This window comes from Bombus flavifrons, chromosome 16, assembly GCF_040668555.2.
Source record: "Bombus flavifrons isolate JBK064 chromosome 16, iyBomFlav1_principal, whole genome shotgun sequence".
In the NCBI taxonomy this organism is placed as follows: Eukaryota; Metazoa; Arthropoda; class Insecta; order Hymenoptera; family Apidae; genus Bombus; species Bombus flavifrons.
The window spans coordinates 5,413,586-5,438,057 of NC_138457.1; the positions used below are offsets into that span (position 1 = coordinate 5,413,586).

Below are 24,472 nucleotides of genomic sequence, written 5' to 3' on the forward strand. Positions count from 1 at the left end.
CCTCTTTATGTGCATGTCGAAATCTCTTTGGTCAAAATCTCGGGCCATCCCCTACAAAAGCGAAGGGGAAGGAAGAGTTTGTTGTCAGACCTCGATATAATACTTGAGTCGATTTTTTTATATGGCACAGTTTTTCCAAATTCTTTCTACAAAATTATTTGTTTTCTGTAAGAGGGACAGAGAACAGTTGTACAAATTTATGGAAAATAGCAAACATTTCGTGAAGTACATATGTTTACTTTCCTGGTGTAATTTTGTGGCAACTTGGTCTTCCTTTAAAGCGGCAACTTGTAAATTAAGTTCTGGAGTTTAAAATTAGCGTAGATATATCTCAAATACTGAACCTATATTTGTGTAAGATTAGATAATCTTAATTACTATAGTTAACATAGTACTGACCAAACTAGGCTCCAGAACTTAGACAGCTTTGATTATTCTGAAAGTGATAAACGGCGTCCATCTTTGAAACAAACTTTTTGAGGGTGTCCCGAATGAAGTTATAATTGTTAAAAGCGTCGAAGTATTATCTTGTGAGCTGACATATTGTCAATATGTATCAGGTTCAAATGATTGATATATTTTAATAACTGAACGAAGCAACAGAAAATCATGGGATAGAGGGAGAAGAGACACGTGCTGTGCTCTAGGCTAGAAAGATGTATTTTCTTTGTCTGTCGTGATGTATAGTGATCAATGAAATCACGTGCAAACAGAAGAACGAAGTTGATCATGTACATAAAAGATGACAAGAATGAGTACAGAGATATCTATCGTTTGGGGCAACTGAAATGCGGAAATGAATCGCTTTCTGGCCCGAAATATCAACTCAAATATCCTGATCATAGTTCGATGTATATACATATGTTGCATATGTAATATATTTGGCCGATATGCATACGTGTCGTGCATATGACATGTACAATTTGCAAATACGAATATTGGAATATATTCAATTACGTTCGACTCGATTAATCTATAGTTGATAAAAAAGTGTGTGGTCGGTAAAAATTGTAAAATCGATAACAGGCTTCGTTGGTAATTGGTCGGCGATTAATAATCGATTATGTACAGATGAAAAGTTAGTGAGTCAACTATTTAAACGTTCTAAGTGCCAAATGAGTATTTTTAAAGCTAAACGTACTCTTTTTTTGGCAGTTCGATCTTTCTTTGCAAATGATTTTATTTGCTTAGTAATTCGAGTCGAAATGATTGATTGTAGGAAAGTATTCGTAGATGTTCGAGAGCATACAAAATAATAACAGTTCAGGAATCCGTCGTATGCATTCGCAGCTCAATACACTTTGGTTTTTATACCGCCACATCGTCGAAACGATTTTTCTCGATATTTCTGCACTAATCTCTAATCATCCTTCTTAGTAAGATTTATCTCTTTATTATCGTCGTCGTCACGATTTTTAATGTCGCTACGAATATTTGTCGGGTTTAATGGAAGGACAGAAGATATTCGTCGTCTCACATACATACATATATATACATACACAGAGATACGCAGCGGACGCGATTATCAAGCTTGTGCTAAAGGGAAGAAAAGAACAGGAAGAATCAGATACGCGGCTCGAAGGAATTGAACAATTTCTACTCTCCATAAAGCTAGCGTCTTAAACAAGCCAATCAAGTACTTCATTTTTTGTTCCTATTTTACTTTTCATATCGCATTGCTTCATGAAAAATCTGTTGTTTCATTTTAGATATTGAATCGAAGGTTTCTCCAAACGGCCTAAAACGCAAAAACTGTTTGCTTTTGTTCACAGAGCGTTTCTGAAGAACACCTGTTCTTTGTGTTTGCCGGTAACGTTCACGTTCTGTCCCAACAGAGATCGAAATGTGAAATGATGCCGGCAAGAGGCATTAGACGATCTCACGATTATTAAAATAACGAATGTAAATCAACGATTCTCGCTATGGATATCAATGATAGTTTAAAAATTTTAAGAAAGAAAAGAGGAGATTTGATATATATTGGAATTTCGATCTCTGTTCACAGGCTTCGATGTTTCGCCTGTTACGACCACTCGTTAGCGGGAGACCTAACAACACAGACAAAATAATTACGTGATTGCACAAAAGATATAATATCAGAGGGGAACTAAATAAGCGAATTAGGATTAAAGGAACTAATTAAATTGAAAAAAACCAAAAGATTATTATGTATATTATTCAAGCGAAACAAACACAAGTAATTAAGCTCGCTTCCATGATCGACCATCTCATATCCCAATCGTATAATGATAAAGGAAAAAGAAAAAGAAAATAAGAAAAAAAATGATATAAAAGATAATTTAACGAAACGATTATTATACGATGATGTAACTATCAAATATTATACACTAGGTCTTTCTTGTCCCCGTTGACGTAAATCGAATCGACGTTCTACTGATCTGTGATCATTGTCAGATTCTTGACGGTAAACCGGAAGGCCGATTAGTTAGACGATTTTGAATTCAATTCTTACGAACTATTCTCAGTCGTAATATCTTTGATAACTTAGTTTTACCTCATTGCAAATTGTAAAGATTATATATACATACAATTGTAAATCAAAAAAAAAGCAGGAAAAAAAGAAGGAAAGAAAATACCTAATTGTGAATAACACCTAAGCTGTTGTGCATATATTTTAAAATCAGAATAAATATTATTTAAAAGACGCTCGTTCAGTGATCCAATTCGCTCACAAGTAGACTACGGATTTTTATGCGTTTATGAGAAATTTAAAACAGCAAATTTGCATAGAATGTGTATAATATGCAAAAACATATCCAATGGAGAAAGTACAGTATTCTTTGTTCTATAATATTCAATAGGCAAAACAATGCTCTATTCAGATTCCAGTTCATTAATTATGTTTATAAAAATATGTATTTTTCATAAATGTCCGCAGGCTACTCATCAGTTTTGGAATCACGACAATAAAAATATGAACAATTACGTCTCGTAATATTTCATAAAACGAATTACGGACTTTTACATTTAAATAAGGTAATTTAAGTAAGGTAAGTGAAAGTGAATTAAATTGTCATGGTTCCAGATACTCGCGTTACTTAATTTGCGTTAATTCACGCTGTGCTTTTATCCCTATTTTCGTCAGGCAAATTTCTCCGGAAAACAAGCGTGGTTGTTGGTCGTAATTTAGGTATGTCACGATGGTATAGAGCTGTTAAAAAGAATTTCAACGAAACGTTAATGCCGACTGGCGTAATTTTAAATTCACTTGACTGCGCCCGCTTCTTTACGATGGTCCTCGACACTGCGCGACAGTAACGACCCCATAAAACACCCAACTTCTCGTCGTTTAGCCGAATACTAAAATATTCCGGACATTATGTCCAACATGTTATTTTCCCCGCTAAACGTAGCCCATGCAATCTTTAAAAGCACGCCAAGCTTTCTCCGACCGGCACCAAATTTCTGCTATAAACGTCCTACCATGGCAATTCCCGGCAATTCTACTTGATACATAGCTGTCAGGATTTATGCGAATTTTCAGTATTTTCTTCCTCCTTTTTTTAAGAAACTCTTTATGCTCTGGAAGATTTAGAAATGAACTAACATTAAGCCTTGAAGATTTTTAACTGAAATACAATCAAATCATATAATCTTAAATATATATATTATTGTAAAGATCTTGTTTCTTTTTAAAGAATTATTATTTTTTCTCTTTTTTCCAGGAACCCTTTGCTCTCTGAAAGACCTAAAAATGAATTAACATAAAATCTTGAACATTTTTAACTGAAACACAATCAAACTTAAATCATATAATCTTAAAGATTATGTTCCTTTTTGAAGAGTTATTATCTTTTCTTTTTTTCTAGGAACCTTTTGCTCCCTGAAAGACCTATAAATGAATTACCATTAAGTTTTAAAGGTTTTTAACTGAAATGCAATTAAAATCTTAATAAAGTTAAATCATATAATCTTGAAGATTGTGCTTCAGTTTGAAAACTTACTCTTATTATCTTTTCTCTTTTCTTAGAAATCCTTTGCTATCTGAGAGAGCTAGGAATGTGTAACATTAACATGTTGCTTATCATGCGAATTTTATATATTATACATCTTGTGTCATGGGAGTTACAGTAGATTAAAATATACTACACCATAATATTGAATTTTTGCAAAATATTGTATCGTACTTGTGCACTTTTTCATAATATTATCTATGTCACTCACGTTATCGAACATTTTTAGCTCCTGAAATCTATAATACTTGAATCATGCTAAAATATTTAGTAACGTGGGTTACCGATCACCATCGTGGCAGCAAATGTGTTATGTCCTGAAGATATTTAACCGAAACATGATTAAATTTAATCATGTAAGGTTAAAATCAAGTTTCTTTCTGAAGAATTCTTTTCGAGACCTAGTTTTCTTAAGGAATCCTTGAGTTTTTAATGTAATCGGAGAACGAAAACTACGAAAGTGGAAACCACTCGAGGCATCTTAATTAATTCGATTCTCAATTCTGTGCTGTCGTTTCTCGACTCGAATTCGACCCAATTCGTCGAATATACGCATGTCACTAGCAGACGGACGTTTATAGGGAAATTTGATCCTCGAGGTAGGAGCGCGTCAATCGCGAATCGATTAAACGACACTCGAGTTTACGATACTGTTATCGAGGTTTCGATTGTATCGTGGGTGAGATTGAATTTCCGATCAGATTTAATCCATCCATTTTCTCCTCTGATAATAACAGTTGATTATAAGAGACTCAAGAAACCATACGTTATGTTAGTACATTAATTCGATAACTTTTTAGTTTTGCTCATCTCTGATAATTATTTGGCTTGTAAATTAATTCGCCACCTTTTCGAGGAGTATTCAAATTTTGCTGTGACGTAAGCTTCAAATCATTAACATAATTTCTATTATTCGATACACGGTGGATCCATGTAAACGTAGATGACATTTCGTTAAAACTGATATGAAATGGGTAAATATTTAAGCCAAAAATAATCACTAAAATGGGCGGGTAATTTTTAAATATTTTAAATATAAATATCCTTTTTTTTTATTCATATAGCAATTTAGAAAAAAAAACGCCGTCTGCATTTACGTAATTTCACATAACTTAGGCAAGTGATGGACATTATATCGACGATTAAGTTTTTATTTATCCATAAATAAAATTTGAGTTCTGTTTAAGAAACACTCGGAATTAATTTTCTCGCTTGATAAATGTTTCTTTATTCCTTTTTAGAACAGACAATCTTTTGTGTGAAAATTTTCGCTTGATTTGGGGTTAGGTTATTTTTGTCATGCAACAGAAAGATTCCCCTCCCCCTGCCCTCTTGAACAACGATATCGTAAATTTTTGATTTCATTGTATCGTTAATCAAATCAGTTAATTTCACCATTACGGTAGTCGATGAAAGAAAGTTAATAACTTGATACGCTATGAATTGTCGTAACTTTTACACTAAAAATTTATTACCGTATAATTAACAGTCATCCAGCCTGTGGTATATATTATATTTATTCTCTCTCCTATTAAATATTTTGTATTTAATTGCTTTCACTAAATCCAAATCTATTTATTGCTTTTACTAAATATAAAAACATTTTGTAAAATTATGATGTCTTTTCATATTTCTTATTTTATAAACTTTCTTTTGTCCGCCACTACGTAAATGAGTATCTTTATTCTTATGAAATATCTCTACTATTTATTTGGATCAGAGAAAAAAGGTAATCGTCAACGATCCTGTTCCTCACCTTTTCGCCAACTGCTGCTCCCGAGGACCAAATTGGCGTCGAATTAAAATTTAAATGCCACGTATATTCACGTCGTATACACGACTGGTTTATGGCTGATTTGAATATTCGCCGAGGATAGAGACGGAGAATCTCTCTCGGTGCAGTTCTGTAAACTTCTCTGAATCAACGAACGCGCATCCATTTGACTAATTAGCATACGTTTAGACTAACAGCGACCGAAAATTCGAGTTTCAAAGACGTAGAATGTTCGTCGCCAGCCTATCGAAGAACTACAGTGGCTGACGAAAGTATTCGTATATTCATCGACTCTACTTTTATGAACATGTTACGTGTGTTATACGATGCATTTTGAAGTTTCAGTAGCGCCGCAACGACAGCCAGCCATTATGACGATATTGGTAAAACCTGAAACGATTCTTGAAATGTATAAAAAAGTAGCAAGGTATTTAGTACAAATATACACTTTTTATTTGCCGACTTTTAATTGTCAATAATTAAAAAACAAATTATTTCGATTTCAAGAATCAGCCCTTAAATTTTCTGGCACCTGTAGCCGAACATCCTGTACATCTGGCAAAGGTGACAGAGGCATTTAAACAGGTAAGCGTCATTCGCAATATTTCTAAATCTCGATATTCGATGATATCATATTTAATAATATTATATGGCTAAGATTACCATTCATATTGTGTATTAATTTTTTTATCGAATAAAAGCATGCAGTAGGTACCTTGTAACTTTGTATATATTTTCAGGTAAAGTCCAAATTTTGCCAATATAATCTTGACAGTGGCATGTCATTATAGCGCTAATGAAATTTCAAAACGTTTTATATAACACGCACGAAAATTCACTTTATTTAACATAAATACTTTTGCTAGCCACTGTACGTACGAGTGGCAATAAATTCTCTGGGCTATAACAGACCCTGTCGAACTGGTTCCAGCGTTATCTTGTCATTTACGTTTCTCATTCCGGCCGAAAGTTGAGTCAACTTCCTCTCAATTGCGCAATCGTCTTTATCGTTAATGGGTCTGTTAATACGTTTTTTCTCTTTTTAACAAAGTTCACGAATATAACGTTGACCATAAAAGAGGGTGAGACCTCTTCATAAATAGAACGTTCTGCTGCTTTGTTCGTGCGTACCATTTTCCACGGACCATTTACCTACAACTTTTCGATGTCGCTCAATTAACGCTGATCCTCTTGTAGGATTACAACTTCGACTCCTGATCGACCGTATTTCACAACTGAACAGTGTTTGGCTTTCATGTTGAAGAGCGATGCCCAGGGCCATTGTCCTGCAGGTTACCAACTGTTATTGCAGTAGTTTGCGTGGTAACAACTGTAATTCAAACACAACACGCTCATAGTCACGAAGATGTTTTGTTAAGGTTCCATATGGGCTTCTGTTCTATGCGTTTTCGGAATTATGCCATTAGACGTGATGTTAAAGTTCCTAGAGATCTCGTCGTTGACACCAACGTCGGAGAAACTACAACTTACATTTTGTTGTGTTTAACAGAAAGTTTTTGTTCGATTTTTCTAGCGAGATGGACACGAGTTTAACATCAACCTTACCAGGCTCGATCAAATGACTGGTTTTAAAATTTTATTTAAAATTGAACATCCATTGTTATTTCTTTTGTTTATCCAACTTTATGTAAATCCTTATATTAACAAAAATTTATAAATTGATTAATCAGATAGTAAGGTTAAGATTTAGGATAATAAAGTTAAGACAAATCCGTCATGGTCGCCCGAAGGCTAAATTATTATCTATTAAGGTTTCTTTGGAATGAGAAAATAATAGAAGCAGAGGACCTCGACTAGTCTATACTTTTTAGTTGATCTATACAGTGTGTTCGGCTATAGGTGTCAGGAAATTTAAGGAATGATTTTTGAAGGCGAAATGAGATGAAAATCACGAATAATAGAATTGCGTTTTTGGCTTTGTTTTTTAGTTATTGACAATTAAAAATCGGCCAAAAAACCCTACACGCGAGCAAACCTCCATTCACAAACAAAAGAAGGTCAGCCTAAGCAGCGGGGCGCACAGTGATACTCAATCCGGTCAGCTTATCTCGTACAAGTCATAGAGAAGACTATGGTATTCAGAGACGTAAGCTGCGATAGTCCCGCCCGCACGTGTCCATAACAGAATCGTAACAACAGCACATAGGCGACATTTGTACAAGGTTCGCACATGTACAGCGATTATAAAATATACTTTTTTTTATGTTGCATACATAGCCACATCAAGTTCGAATATTACATTCTTATTCTTAAGTCTAACTTATTTGGACGAGCATAATAACTAATTAAATATACATGTTTCTTGCACATGTAAATAGCAGAGAATCGAGGCTAAACTTGGTGAATCAGGAACCGGATAGCACAATACGGCGGGCCACAGACGGTTAACAATAAATCAAAAAGAATTGCGAAGGAAAGCCTGCCGCTCGGATATCCGGGATTTCGCTGTCCCCGAATAAGGGAATTAAACTTTATTGCGCGATTTTTGCGTCTGTATAATCCGCCACTTTATCTCACTGTTGTGTTTTATTAAACGATAATTCTATACGCGATATATACGAAATTCCGCCTGTTTATATTCACGTGTCAGCGGTCTTCCTGTCCGAACACGATGCAACGTTCGAACAGAAAATTTGTTTGCCTTCTCTCTCTCTTTAATCCTTTTTATTTTCGTTCGAAACTTTAAAAATTGTTTCCAAAGAAAAATAACAGTAATATATTTGGTCGGAACAGACCGCATCAGCTAAGTTATCAGTTAAATCCTTTGCAATTAGACGAGCGAAAATAGTAAAATCGAACTAGCGAGTTGAAAAACGATATAAGTACGAAATTAGCCATTTTTTAAAATTGGAAGTATAAATGTCTGTGATTGGGACAGTCCCTCCGGTTTAATGAGAGTAAAAATAGTATAGAAAATGTGACCAAATTGATGAAGTACATCTGTAGCGAAGCATCGACATTCTATGAAGTTTGTTTTTGGAAGACTACTAATCGGACTCGTCAACAAGACGACTAATTCTTTTATACATCACGCTGAATTTACTTTGGTAATCAAATTGCATTAAATCATTTGTATTTTAATTACTTTTAACGTTAACAGGTACTACTACTTTTTGCCACTGTATTAATTTGTTTCATTTGCAGATTAAAAATTCTGTTGAGTCGAGGAACGGTGCAAGTCCAATTATTAAATTCATTTTAATTATAAAAGACTCATAAACGATGTTCAAGCACAGGTAGACAGATATATGGACGTTTATCTCGTTTAGCATGACCGTGTTTAAATTGCAACAACGCTATAAAATCAATGACATTGATAATACACATACACACACAAAAAGAAAGAAACTAAAGATAGTCTTTGAAATATCTCAAAATGTGATTTCCAGGATGTATTGTTCTTCGATTCATCGATTCAATTGTTTGCTGCATTTCACAACTGCAGCTGCTACAAAATTTACAGAGGCAGCTTTTTAAATTGGAATATTTTGTAGCTAGAGGAAACCGGCTCGCGTTTTTCCATGTTATACCGACAATTAAACGGCTCGAAACGAATTGAATTAATTGAGACAGCTTGGAAAAAAGAATGATCGCCGTGCATGGGTTGTGAAAAAAACCCGAGCGCCGTATCTTTCTGGTCGCGTAAATATTTATACCCGGCGTTTGCAGTTGCAGTCACGTAACGACCGCGATGCAAAATGCATAGGAAGTGCAGGTATCAAATGAGAAGAAACTTGCTAGAATGGTGCACAACTCTCGTTCGCGTAAAATGTTTGATTCCGAAGATGTTCAAATCCTATCGCGAAGATTACATTTTGCTAAAATGGGTAGGAACCGGAAATCGAAAAATTGGAACATAATCGAGGTTGCTTTGGTGGAAGGACTGGTTATTTCTAAGACTACTCCGCACACCTTTCATCTTCGCTTTTAAGATCTTCCATTTTTCTATTCGTGTTATTATTCTTTCGAAGCACCGTGTTAAACATGGATTAGGATAGTTCTTAATTTATTTATTATCGAAATATTTGTGCCATGTTTACACAGTATTGACATTGAATAAAGTCATGGAACAAAGGATTAAAAAAATAATTCTGTCGATAATGCAAAAGAGTGGATTAACTACGAAAGAGGAAACATTGATGGTTTAAAAGGTTGTAAAAAAAAAATATATATAAAAAATACAAAGTTATACTGCAATCAACATCGATGACCGAGCTCCCTGTTTTTCAATATTATTTTACAGTTCTTATCCTATTTTCAATTTTTTTCATACATATTTTAAATTCCAAAAATGATTCCACTATTGATTTCATAATTGAAACATAATCGTTGCGTTGGTGGAAGGACTGAATATTTTTTATAGCTTTAAAAATCTACCATCTTTCTATTCCTTTTATCGTTCTTTCGTAGCAAGATGTTGAACATGGATTAGGATAGTGCTTTTTAATTTGTCTTTATAAAACAATGTTATCATGATCGTACAACATCGATACAAGGAAGAAGATTAACGATCAACAAGCAGATATTTTTAATATAGAAGGATTGTAATTAAAATCAATGATCGAATTCCTTTTTTTTCCAACATTCTTCTACAATTTGTATTTTATTTTTAATTCTTTCCATACATATTTCAAGCTCCGCGAATAATTTTATCGCGAAACTCTCAACATTTACAAGATTACAAATTTCAACGATTTAATTTTTCACTTCTTTCAATGTTGAATCGAGGCCACGAGATATTAATATTTACAAAATCCTATTACCCTGCCGGAACGTTACGTATTGATGTTACATATATCGTCACTTCGCAAAGTTGCATTACACGTGATTCGTAATAATCGTTATTACATTCCAGTGAAACACGAAATCGTTTGGTTTTCGCATATTTCAAATATGGATCCTCGTTTAATTTTGCTTTATGTAACAGAACAGATCTGCCAACGAGATGATCGAATTTCAGCTTAATGGGTTAACGGAAACTCGCGTAATCATTGGGTAAACCGCACGGAACGATTAGTAAGTACTTATTATTCTAATAACTTTTCTATAGTTTTGGTCTTTACAATCACGGACTATTTTTTAGAGACTAGAATATTCAAGCAAATCAGATAGAACTATCAGAAAATCTATCGATCGGCTTCGACGACGTGTGGTCCTTGAAAAACCAATTGAATCACTTGTCTGTTTCTGCATGTGAATATGAAAATCATTAACCATAACTGCACAATGCTCCCAGATAGTAGTAGTGTTCCGCAGCTGAAAACAGGACAACATAAATTCATTGGAGAAATACTAAATCGAAGAGGAATCTAAATAGAAATATAAATCTAAATAGAAATACTAACATTCTCCTTATTATCATGGTAAATCGTTTGCAAAGATTTTTCACATGTTTATCATTTATTGAATATAATAGATTTCTATGTATGGAATATATTAATATTATTTGTGACCGATGTTATAGGTTGTACCAAAAGTTTCTTTCGTTTTATAAGGAAACAATAGATGCACAACATTTTTTGTTTTATATTATTTTATTGAATTATGTATGATCCATTTTGTTTTATTGGAACAAGAGTCTAGTCTGTCTAGTTGTCTACAATAGTCTCTTGTTCTTATAGAATAAAATGGATCGTACATTTAATAAATTAATTCAATAAATTCGATAGAATAACTTTTCGTGCAACCTAATATTTCATGCGTTCTTTGATCAACAAATTGTAATCGCTTTACTCAATTCGGTGTTAATTTTATCTTTTATCTAATGTTCGCGTCGCAAGGGGATAAGAATGTTTTATCTAATAATTACAAATTTGTTGTTTTAGTAAAGGTAAATGTCTCCGACGTATTTACATAGCTTTCTTCATGCAAGGGTTGACATTACTACGTGGCTTTAAAGTCGCTACGTATTAACAGACTGCGAATGTTTATGCATTTCTGGGCAATTCAACGATGCAAAAATCTACGAAATGCATGTAACGTTAAAAAATATATGAACTATCCAACGCGGTGCTTATTATAATATTCAGTAGAGAAATGAAATTTTTGTTAAATACGTCCGTAGAAATATAAATACGCGTAAAGGTCCACACAGTACACAACTACATAGTGTCACTATGATCTACTAACTATGATCTAAATACACAACTACATAGTTTCAGTATGACTAAGACCTCTGCAAGATTAACGCTGAATTAATTACTATTAAAAATAGTCGTTTCCTTCGTTCTGAAATTAATCGCGATAACTGGACAGTAATTATTACGTGAAACTCACAACAAAGGCCAGCGTATCGATTTGAATAAAGCATCCCGTAATTGCCACAGGCAGGCTGGCCCGATTGATACGGTTCAAAGCCGATCACGTTCCCGCTGCAATGTAAAATAAAACGTTAGAAGAAAGACGGATATGACTGGTCGCCTGAAGCTTCTTCAAATTGTCATAAATTGTTTACAAAGTGCTATTAGAGTTGTACAGACCTACGGAGAATTATAGAAAGTTACAGTTACGGAGACTTACAGAGAATTATTAGGATCGTGAGATTTATCAGAGTCATTAGTTAGGAAGAGCCGTTATATAGAAGTGAGTTGAAGAAGATAGTTTTCCATAAGCTACTCGAACTCGAGGCATAGAAGTGTAAACTTTGAGCTTTGAGAAGAAATATTCAGATATCGTTGGCTTACTGTACAAATGTTCTATGTCCACCTTTTCTGAAATTTGCTGTTTCTGTATGTAACAAATTCTGTTCTTCACTGTCTCTTTAAGTAGCTGTATGAGAATCACATTTATACCTACTTGATGAAGTTGTCAAATATAATACTTTCGTTTATTGTATTTAGTATACTATACTGTATTGTACTGTACTGTACTATAAGTGTACTATCTGTATAGAAATATCTTCAAGAACTATTTTCTGATCTATCTTTGTCACTTTATGTTCCTAAAAGGGATCAATGTACAATTTGCAACCAATGCTATATAATCGAATTCATTGAAACGTTTGTTTATTTCTTTTACTTGTCTATTTGCTTTTCTCGATAATGCTGAAGACGGACATAGGATATTTGTGCAGTAAGCAACTGTTTCGTCATTATTTCCATCGATTATCATACAGTTTTAACTATTTCTCCTCTTTTCAATCTTTTCTTTTTTGTTGAACTCTCAAAAAAAAAAGAAAAAAAATTCAGAAGACTGAAAAGATTTGCTCATACGTCAATCGAGGAAATCTGAAGCATTTTAGGAATGTATTAAAGGTTTTTTCTAAAAATTCAATCGAACCACAGATTCGAGAAAATTGCGTATTCGAGGAGGCCTTTTCACAGTGGAAAAAGGCGGTACAGGCGCGTTCAATTTGTTGACAGTAATAAGCTGCCGATCGACGGGAAATACTCGAGAAGCAAGGAAATTTATGGTAGGATTGAATACGCGTGGCGTTTCGTTTAGAATCCTCCGACTATTTCCTCGAGGAATATCGGGACCAACTTCCATTTTCGTTCCTTTCTTACACTCTCAACTCGGTTAAAAATTAACCCATAACAAATACGATCTCTGTCAATTGATGTTTCTTTCCACCAGAGGGAAATAAATAATTTTCCATCGATAGATTCCAATCTTTATCCAATTTTTTTGGAATAGCCTTTTTTGCACTGGATCTTTTTAATTAATAAAATTTAATATTCTTTAATAATTTTAATATTTTTATCCAAAAAAATTATTAATACTCTTCTCCTTCGTTTCTGTTATTAGATTAAATCATCTTAATATGGCTGGCTGAGAATCATTGTGGTAAAAGTCAATTTATTCCTATTTTTCATAGAATAGTGCTCTATGTATAACGTATAAAAATGTATGTATAAAATATAGTGCTCGATATTATATTTAAAAATAATTATATAAAATAGCGTTCGTTTGTTATTATAACTGATTAAAGTATGAAGTTACTGAAATGATACTTGTGACGATTGAAATTCATATAAAGACTATCTTGCTGAAAATCTTCAGCGGACAAGCTAGATTTTAATGAGAACCAGCTTCGACAAAGGTCATTTTTCTAGTAGAACCAATCAATTTTTACTCGACGATAATTCAGGGTATAGATTGTTGTTTATGATACTGCTTCCATCTGTCGTAATTCTTGCTTCTACTGTCGGGATACATTGTTACATAAAAATCGAATATTGGAGAAGGATTGGCTTTGTTATTGATTGATAACAATTGAAGCGGCGAGAATAGGCCGAATCAGATCTCGAATTTCAAAAGAGTTTTCTTTCTGGGTCTTGCTCGTTGAAAATTTGCGCTCAAATATCGAATGAAAGCGATTGGCCAAAGGAAATAGGGGAAATAGAATTCTCACCTGGGCCCATAGTTACAGACGTAGTTCTTGGTGTAGCCCCGGGCAGGATCGTAATAGAAGGAGTAGCCACAGCCCACCAGATATGTGTCACCCCAGACAAGCTGCAAGTAATTTAAAACCTGCTTCATCCCTTTGCATACTCGAGATTTTTTGCCTAAGGTCTAAGGTCTCCTAGAATATTTTTCACGAATTTCTCGAATGCTTTCCCTTGATGCTTCCTATTACCTTGCTGGCGTTACAGGTTCTTTCAATTTTTTAAATTATTATGCTAGACAAACTTTTGTTTCGTCTCTGTGATCACATTTTATTCCTTCATTTGTTTACTTTGCTGTCTGTGAGTTAGATTAGAGTAGTATCTCACTTGTGCTACAGGTTCTTTCAGTTTTTGGAACATTATACCAGACAAGCTTTTGTTTCATCTTTCCGCGATTACATTTTAATCATTTATTTATTTTGTTTTATGTTTATTTAATTTGTGAATTACATTAGTGCGTTATTGGTGCTACAGGTGCTTTCATTTTTTCCAACTAATAGTTGTCCCATTTTGAACTTAATGGTTTGTGGTTTGAATAAAATTTAGAATTTTTAGAAAATCATCATTGCCAAGGCATCTTCCATTACAACCGAGCCATCGGCTACTTAGAATATCTTAAAAATTCTCTTCGTTGACGTTAGATTCTCTCAGAAATTTCATTTCCATTTAACGTACCATAGCTATAGTGTACTATAATGGCCTCCCGTAATAGTTTCCTGGGACTCACTTTTGCTCGGTGAAATCACAGTATAGTGACCTACTATAATGGTTTCAAGGGATCGGATAGGACATCTAAGAGCAGCAAGGACAACTAACCTGAGTGTAATGGCCGGTGGCATCGCTATAGCCTGTTTGATAGTGATGTACCTCGTCGAACCAGCCGTTGATCATCTGGCGCCAGTTTGGCTGGTCGTCGTACGGTCCCGGGGGCCTCGTTGTCCATGCTCGAGCCATATTTTGTCCCACAGAGAACCTGCCTGCAGATCGATCGTCGTTAATCATGATCGATAGTCTGTTTCACTGTGGACCGACAGAGGATCGTACTCTATGTCGGCTGATTTCTTGGTTCACTAATTTATCGATTGTTCTACGTTGCGTGGATCATCGCTGTTCAGGCCACGTTAATAATGTCGTGAAAGGGAAAGAAAATCTCCTTTGGATCTCCCGATTTCTCTCTGAATTTGTGTTACGAAGAAGGTACACGAAAAGTCTAACATTTATAAGGGGGCCCATTGATCGTAAAAGTTAGCCGAATCGAAATACGCAAGAACATATACAATATGTGTTTGTATGTATGTTCTTTAGAAGTTTAAACGCCAGAGGATATTTCCTATTTTTAATAAAACTTGATCTTAGAAGATTTTATGATTATTATATAACAAGAAGTTACCGAGTTGTCAGACAGCTTGTCATTTCTCGTTCAAATAAACCAAGAGTTCATATTCGAATAAGCGGATTCAATGGGTTGGAATTCAATCAACTGGTCACTAATTAAAATTTGTTTTTGATAAATGAAATTCGTATAAAGGGATCTCTATTATAGCTTTATCAGATGCTTCGAATTGTTAAGTGTGCTGTTGATCAATTGTGATCACGTGACTTGTCTCATGCGGATGCCCTTTTCATGCAAACGCTGCACAGCACAGCGTTGATCTACAGAGTGACTCAAAAGTAGCGTCCTGCTAATTAAAGGGGTTACAAGTAGTTGTAGATCTACTTACGAACATTCCTGAGATCGTCGTGGATCTCAGCGCACCGATTCGTCCACCTTTGCGCCATGGCAGCCAATTCGTCGTCCCAGATCTGAAAAGAGTCCCTATCTTCTAGTAACAAATTTCCAAATCGAACTCTCGTAAAATCGTTTAAGAAGGCAATTACAGTAATCGATTACTAGGCAGCGGATATTTATGCAAATTCGTATTGTTATGAATGTAACTGAAGAAGTAGGACCTGAGCACTGATTTGTTTCACTTGCCAAATATCACAAGGGGCACTATACTTTGGATATTTTATATATTTTAATATATTACGTGTATTCTGCGCATTCTTGCATTAAAATTCTCATAAATGAATAAAAATCTGCAGTTGATCTATTGTAGGTTATGTACATATAGTAGTTCTTTGCAAGAAGATAAAAAGGCGGGAAGTTTAAATAGCTTTATTTCTTACCATTTCTCTCATATTGGCAGCACTGGGCTGTCCATTGATCTGGCCCAGAGCCACTAGTTGTCTCAAACGATTATGCTCGTCTAAGATAGTCTGTTTCTCCTCGCAGGATAAGTCTGTGGATCCTATAAATAAATCCATAGGCAATCAAGTAGATCCACTATATGCACCAATCTACATATTACTGTAAAATAGTGACAAAGTATTTCTAAAGAGATTGCAACTGGTTTTTGTTTTACATTTGTTCATATACAAAAGGAAGATTGGAAAAATCTTCGGCTCTTTTTTCATTTATGTTACGGCGCGTGAGATGGTCCGTAAGGCCCCACCAAAAACTGAATCTTTTAACTTAATCTTATTAGCTTGAAGGAATCTCTAATCCTGTAGCAACAGGTACTAACTGAATTACGAACTAGATTGTTCTGGATATTAGTTAAGACTGGTAAGTTCTCCTACCCTCTGGGCAGTCTACAGATAATCTAACGCGAATAGAATCTTTGGAGAATAGTTAGAGATTGTCCAGAATGATGCAAAGCAACGTTCAAACAATAATATGAACATTCTCTGGTAGATTCCAATTAAGAATTCGAACTTTCAACACTTCGATTGATCGTTTTAGTATTCTTTTCAACACGTACAGGCTGTTTCAAACGTTTTGTGCAATTATTCAAACGTAACGTTAATGTAAGGGATTCTATCGCCTTGTTGAAATTCGTCTCTTTTTTTTCCCGCTCAGTCTTTCGTCCATTTTCTTGGCCAGCTGGATTAGCCAACGTGCCGGAAAACTTTCCAGGAATTTGCTTTAACGATGTTCCCTCTGTCTTTCGACAGACAACTTTCCTACTACCGTATTCTTTCGCCTAATAACTTTTAGCTCCTCTACGAAGACGAGGAATGCAAATTTCTATCCCACTGGGACGCGAATCGGCAATCGAATTTTCTTCTTGCAGTTCTGGACAATTTTTAGTCACTTCCTCGCCTTACTTTCTCGTTTTACTGATTAGTATCAGGTTATTCAAAAAGTATATCTAGCGTTGTACGGATATTTATGCAAATTTCTATCTTTTAAAATATAATTTAGAAACTAGAACCTGGATAAAAAATTTGGTTTATCCATTAAACATGGCAAAGAGTACCGTACTTTGCTTATTTTGTACAGGGTGATCCGTAATTCATGATGCAAATAGGGTCAAGGAGACTCTATGGCAAAAATCGAGAATAATAAAATTGCGTTGAAGGCATCATTTTTTTGGGGGGAAATTCGAGCTTAAAAATTTGTGAAGTATTCGCGAATTTGATCGATAGCTGGTTGGACAGGAATAGACAGAATCGACAGAGGTTATGTTACATTCGAAAATAAGTCGAGAACGAAGTATAAAATTCCATTGTTTAAGGGAAAGAATAGAGGGGGGGAAAAATAGGCAGATATAGATTTGAATATATTTTAGTCAAGAAATAGCCCGATATGCGCGTATTAAATAAATTTTCAAATTCGTTTTTCTCGAAAATGAAATTTAAAACGAAAACATTATATTCTACGTATTCGACTTATTTTCACGCGTAGAATAACTTTCTATCGATCTGAATAATCTCCTCTCTAGCTGGGAATTGAGCAAATTTACGCATACTTCGCAAATTTTCAAATTCGATTTTTTCAAAAACTACGCCTGCCACGCAATTTTGTTATTATCGAGTTTCGTTTTATTCTGCAGCCCCATTTGTACCACGAATTACGCGCCATCCTGCATTCTTTGCATCTTCGGTACGTTCTGCTCGTCTTTGTATAAAGCTTGGAATTTCCATCAACGTTATAGTTATTAAATTATAGTAGTACTCGACATAGAATGGGTCGAACGTAAATGTAGCGTTTCGCTATCTGGCGTATTGGAATTTTAAATGAAAATATTCGTAGGCGGAATGAGAAATTCGCAAAATCCGAAATATCGTAATTCGCCGGTGATGCGTGAACGAGAGTTCAGCACGAGTCGTTCGTTTTGAATAACAATTCGCGGAGCATCTTGGCGTTTATTGCACGCGCGCGCCCACAAATTTACGGATTTCCCGTAATTAACCGGCAACTGCTTTAATTCGCAAATGTAATCGAATCTCGTGGCTGCTCGCACGGCTGAATACGGTATTTTTACCGTCGAATCGATGTTCGCCGTTCTATCGAAATGTAATAGATTCCAATTTTCTCCCCGTAAATAATGTACGAGCTGAATTATTCATGAAGCTAGGTCGGCGCACAGCTGGACGAAAACCGGAGCAATAAAGTTACTTTGCTTCTTCTGTCCCTCTTTTTCCACCTTTATCTCTCCCTTGTCTGTTTAATTACGGCGAATTTGTTCGATACTTCCGGCAATAAAAACAACGGGACTTTACATGAATTTTGTTTAACGTTTCAATTCGTCCCCCTCCTCCTTTTCTTTCTCTTTTTTTAAATACACCTATCCGCCGTGCAAATGGTTACTCTTACGACACGGATTCGCTGTAACATGGTTGGGGAATTGGGGGATATCCCCGTATAAAACGGTACGTAATGAGAATTTTTAAGTACAGCCACCTGTCGTGCTTTGTATCTTTCATTCGAGTAAGCGCGTGTGCTGTCTCTGATTTTGCGATGTTGAAATTTTGGAACGTACGAAATCTTCGAGTATCGAAATTTTCAATGTATTTTTAGTTCGTGATTTATCAGGATTTTTCGACTCGTGGAAGTGCGAATAGCTTAGAACAAAGGAAAATGGACTTACACGCTACGTTCGAAATGAGCAGTCCGATTGCTATTGATTATTGTGATAAACATATTTCTCTTAGTTATGAAAACGAAATGGTTTACTTTTGTTAACTTTTGGAAGCTACTTTTTTGTGCTAATTCTTTGTTTCGTATAATACGAATATATTTTAAATGACACCATGTAATTTTGAGTAAATAGTTGTTTCTACTTTCATGTTATTTTATACTTATTTTTAATTATTTTAGGATAAGTAAAAATATCGGAATTTAAATTTCGATGTGACCCGAACTAAAGAATTAACGTTTCATAGATACCTACGCCTATTGTTATCCGAAAATGAGATTACGAAATTAATTCTATATCTAGCACGTGTTTTTTCTATTTGTTAACTGTCGTGTCGCTCACAGATTACATTTCGAAACTGTGCCGTCGATTTTCCCGCCATTTTTACCGAGCAAATATTCGGCTAATTTCGCCTCTTAATAGACACGTTTCCTTTTTTACGACGAGTCATATATTCTCGGCTTTGCCGTAACGACCTGAAATTATTGAAATTTCGAATAGTGGCACGTTCGCTGTACAACATCAGGTTACCACGGAAATTAAAATAATTTTCTTTGTTTCCATTTCCTCCAATTTTCCGCGTTTTCGTCGTTGGAGAGCATCAAAGTTACTAGAAAACGAAAAGAACAAAGAAACAATACGCAACGATAGATATATATATGTCATATGATATCACATAACATATTCATATAATATAATTATATTATATAATATATATTATATAATATATTTAATGATATATTTATATCAATGAAAGTTTTCCATCCGAAAGTTAATCCGTATAAACGATTAATTGTTTCATAATTTTCAGTCATTTTGTCACTAAAAATTGATTTCCTTTACCGTTCTATTTAATATTTGATTGACATTTAATTAGAATACCCACGTCACACGATCAGAGCTATAGAAACGACGAGATTCTAGTATTATTACGTAAAATCGGTAGAAATAAAATAAAAAACGATCTAGCGCGACGGCGGATCAGTTGGCAGCACTGGGCGCGGGTTGGTTTCTTTTTGCAGCGGAAATGAGCAGGGCTTGGCTGGTACGTAACGATTCGACCGACACCTGCTAACTCCATTCTCTTGTCGTAGCGCCTGGTTAAATGGATTTCGTGGGAATGGACTTGCCAGCTTGTTAAATAAATAGTCCCTGGCTGCTGGCCTCCATTCAAAGTTTCCCAGTTATTTCCATTCCTTCAAGGGAAGGCCTGCCCGATCACTCGACCGTCTCAGTCGATAATTACTCTTGCAATACCGATTCTTCCCGCGACTTTGTTGTCTTTTCCCTTCAATTTTAAATCTTCGTTATTAGAAGAACAATTTTTTAAATTCCCTCTTTCTCTCTACATTTTTTACAGCTTTCCCGTCGCATTTGCCATAAGTACTTTTCTATCTTAAAAACTATAGCGCGATGCCTTATTAAAAATTGGATGCCTGAGAGCGGACAAATTTGGTACTTTTTCATTATCCTTCATTTTTCTCTAGATAAATAAATATCCCTATGACAAATATAACGTTCGTTTCGTCGCTATTTCGTGTATTTTCTCTCGAACCTTTCTTTCTTACCATCCAAAGCCTTTCTCAACTTTGCCACTTTTTGACACCCCTCCTTTCTCTTTCCCCTAGATAAATATCCCCACGACCGAAATAATATTCTTCTCTTTGCTTTCTCTCCTTCTTCTATTTTCTATCGAATTTTTCTTGGCAAATAAAATCGTTCTCATATTGCAGCTTTTTAATCGAAACAATAGAGGCTGTGGGGCAGCGTCCCGACCGGACCGGAAACGAGTCGTTGGAATTGAGGGCAAGGGAAGGAAAAGAGCACGGCGCATCTCCGCGAAATTTCGAATTCGGTGCACAGTTTCCCGATGCTCGTTCTCAATGGGAATATTCACGAGCGGAACGAGATACGCGATCGTTGAACGAACTTGACTAATTGCCGACTGGAAACTGTTATTCAACGGAGACCGAGCGGTGCGCTTGACGCATCGCACGAACAAAGGAACTTGCTTTTTCCGCGGTAATTGGAGGATCCCTGCTTTGAGAACATTTAAAATGCCCAAGGTGCGGAACAATTACGCGGCCAGAGGAAAAAAAGAAGAAACGTTGAAAAATGGAAAAGAGGTCGAAGAAACGAATTTATCGGTTCTTGTCGAATGGTATCGTTATCTGCCAGAACCAATCGGAAATTAATTCGGTCGTTTAACTGTCCAGTATCGTAAATATACATGCTCTGTCCATAAATCACCGGACAATTACTCATTTCCAACAAAATGGTTGTTAGAACGATGCAACGTAAATACAATTTACCGGCTTCGTGCAATTGTTTAATTTTGTGAGATATATAGCCACTCTACGATAATATCCGAACATTGAATTAGATACGTACACGTATACGATAATAATAATTATAATAATATAATAATAATAATTTACAAATGGTACTCCACACCAATTTCGATGACCTTGAAATACGCGGTCAGGGACACGATTCTGAATAACTTTTCCCTATACGTGTTATCGTCGCTTGACCTTAGTTTTCGAGGTATAGGCAAAAATATTTCATTACAATGACCGTTACCAATATAATAAAAAATTGTTAGTATAGCGAAAGTTACCAAAATTCATAGTGTATCAATTTTAAACTTTCTTTCGTCCGTTACTGTATATATCAAATTATCAAAACTATATTAGAGAAATATAATGAAATTATATCGATGATTATATTAAATTGAACAATAAAGTAACTTGTTCTCTGTTGATCTGTTCAAAGGAGTTGAAGCACGGTTCACCAAGGCAACGCAAGACCACCACGTGTCCATCGTCAGAGGACAAGAATTGGTGCAATTTGGATGGCACGTTCTACCCCATCTACCATATTCTCCTGATCTTGCACGCTCAGATCATCGCTTATTTCGCTCGTTAGAAAAATACTTCAACAATGAGAACTTGCCTTCTTTGGAAGATTGCAAAAACGAATTGGTACGTTTCTTTTCCTCGCAAGACTAAGCAATTCTACGCCGATGGAATAATGAAGTTGCCACAATAATGGCGAAAAGTCATAGAAAGGAACGATGCGTACGTTGATTGGAAACGATACACGTAAAGGAAAAATCACACGCTTCAGTTTGGCCGTATAAATGGAACGAACATTCCCGAATCAACAATTGGAGATAAATTAAAAATAAAATCGTATTGAAAACTTAGATGAAGCGTTAAAAATGCAGCGTATAGTTGCATTTCATGACTGGAGCTTGAAATGACTTAATTATAGCTAGACGAGAGTTAAGGATACTTAAAAGTTGCTTATGCCTAGTCACGTTCTTATCGCGCTTGTTGAAGAGCGTTAGACGAACTGGAAATCACGGTACACGGTTCCGTGGCGATTATTCAAATCGTGCTTCTCGACGAGATGAATCACCTGCACTAGAAATCCACGTGCCACGAACAAAGCGTTAAAACTGTGGAACAGAGGCAAATGCAAAGATCGAGCCGACGCTTTCCGGAGCGAATTCTTCGACCCTTACGCAAACCTCTGTGGTTAAACGAGCATAGAGTGAAGAAATTATTTCGTGACCACTGGGACGTTGATTGTTCCAGATTTTTTTCTCTAACGATAGAATGGCTAATTCTTTTCTATAGAAGATTTTGGAATTTTGTGGTCTTTTATGTTAATTCTCATTGCTCTCGGCTACCAAAGATTCGTTGCTTCTTTTATTTCGTATTTTTCTGATTTTTCTCACATAATTAATTATCAATCGTTAAATTAATATGATTAATTTTGAAAATTTAATTAATTTGCACTTTGTCTAATTTTTCTCTGCAAGCTCTCTAATTTCTAATTTCTTTAACGGGCCATTCGTTGATTTAGAGTTTTCCATCTTCTGATTTCCTATTAATTTTTCTTATTTACAATTTTCTTAATTTTTTATTCCCTAATGTACAGTTTCCGTTAATTTTCTAGCCCTAAATTTCTAGTTTTGTTAATTCGCCAAGTTCGAATTTCTTTTATTACTTCCGTGTCGAGTTTCTAATTTTCCTAATCTCATTTTCTAATGTTCAATTTCTATAACGCTCTAACTCTTCTAATCTCCTAATCCTGAATTTTTTTTATGCCTGATTTTCAATTTCCCTAATTTTACATATCCTAATTTCCAATTGCTCTGATTTCCATTTTACTTAATCATATATGTCCCAATTTCTTCAATTTCCCATTTCCTCATGTCAAGCTTCCAATTTTCCCTTTCCTGAATTTCTAATTTTCATTTTCCCTGACTTTCCATACCCCAATTTCCAATTACTCTTAATTCCACATTACGTAACTATATATGCCATAATTTCCCATTTTCTCATGTCAATGTTTCCAATTTTCCCTTTTCTCAATTTCTAATCCTCATTTTCCCTGACTTTCCACGTCCCAATTTCCAATTACTCTGACTTCTACATCGCTTGATTATATATATACGCTCCAATTCTCAAATTTTCATAATTCCATTTTTAACATAACATGCAATAAAATCTTTATCGATTCACTACCACTAATAAAATCTGAATTATAATCACTTACTCATCATAGTTTTTCCGGAGCACGATGGCCACAGATTGTTGGCGGAGGCCACGGAGACCACGGTCAAGATCAACGTCAGTTGCCTGGCATTTCTATCGAGCATCATCTTCTTCAATTGCTAACTCGCGTCCGGCAGCAGACAATTCGGATTTTCCCGCGTTGCACAACGAAAATTGATGCGTAAGTCGATAAAATGCGTATGGTTGGCTTAAATACGTGAACATAAGTCAATCGAACTATAAAATCGGCCGATTGACCGGTGAGAACCGGTCGTCGGAAGCAGACGGACTAATAGCTTAGCACGGTCGTGCGACTGCCTTTATATTCACCTGTCTCATGGCTTGGACCGTGTAATTGTTCGCGCTACCAGTTTACATGGTGGGGACCGGTTGCATAGGTCAGGGTGACTGGTTTCAAGGCCATCGAGAGAGCAGCTTTTTGTTTAACAGATCGGCAGAAGATTAACAATATCCTGACAATTTTCAGTCGTAGAGAATTAAATATCAGTCAAGCGGGTATTAGAAAGGTAGGATCAAAGCCAGTCAGATTTCGATTCCATTCGACTTAAGGTCAATGTCAGGTTTAACCATGCTACACGATCATCGAATTTTTACCTTTCAATTCGGCTTTCATTTTAGCAAACGAAAAACATTCGGAATGTTTTAAGACAATATTTCATCACGCAATTGAAACGAGCAAGGATACGTACCGATAAGAATGTTCCCATATTTTCTTCAAATTTGAGATATTTTTTAACGCTGGAAAAATAAAATTCAACCGGAA

At 35.3% G+C, this 24,472-nt stretch overlaps 1 protein-coding gene and 2 long non-coding RNA genes across 4 annotated transcripts; 1 reads left to right on the plus strand and 2 right to left on the minus strand.

Annotated features, from left to right (window-relative positions):
* Positions 1-1,688: 1,688 nt before the first annotated feature.
* On the minus strand, positions 1,689-4,103 carry LOC138188463 (uncharacterized). Its single transcript, XR_011175509.1, has 2 exons — positions 3,966-4,103; positions 1,689-3,853 (listed from the first exon to the last, which is right to left on the minus strand). It is a non-coding gene; the product is annotated as an uncharacterized LOC138188463 (long non-coding RNA).
* A 412-nt stretch (positions 4,104-4,515) lies between these two features.
* Positions 4,516-22,812, plus strand: LOC138188461 (uncharacterized). 2 transcript variants are annotated; one of them, XR_011175506.1, is made up of 10 exons: positions 4,870-4,948; positions 5,216-5,321; positions 5,695-6,175; positions 6,256-6,333; positions 7,698-7,931; positions 8,088-8,816; positions 8,914-9,005; positions 9,159-11,132; positions 20,854-21,186; positions 21,896-22,812. It is a non-coding gene; the product is annotated as an uncharacterized LOC138188461 (long non-coding RNA). The 2 variants fall into 2 exon arrangements; XR_011175505.1 differs by lacking the exons at positions 4,870-4,948; positions 5,216-5,321 and adding an exon at positions 4,516-4,853 and having other exon boundaries at positions 6,088-6,175; positions 21,896-22,807.
* Positions 10,894-24,158, minus strand: LOC138188458 (venom allergen 5.02). The gene is made up of 7 exons (XM_069130250.1): positions 23,690-24,158; positions 16,326-16,447; positions 15,878-15,959; positions 14,973-15,133; positions 14,123-14,223; positions 12,046-12,140; positions 10,894-11,025 (listed from the first exon to the last, which is right to left on the minus strand). The coding sequence occupies exons 1-7, from the start codon at positions 23,793-23,795 to the stop codon at positions 10,979-10,981; spliced, it is 714 nt and encodes a 237-aa protein (XP_068986351.1). The 5' UTR covers positions 23,796-24,158; the 3' UTR covers positions 10,894-10,978.
* Between the last annotated feature and the right edge of the window lie 314 nt (positions 24,159-24,472).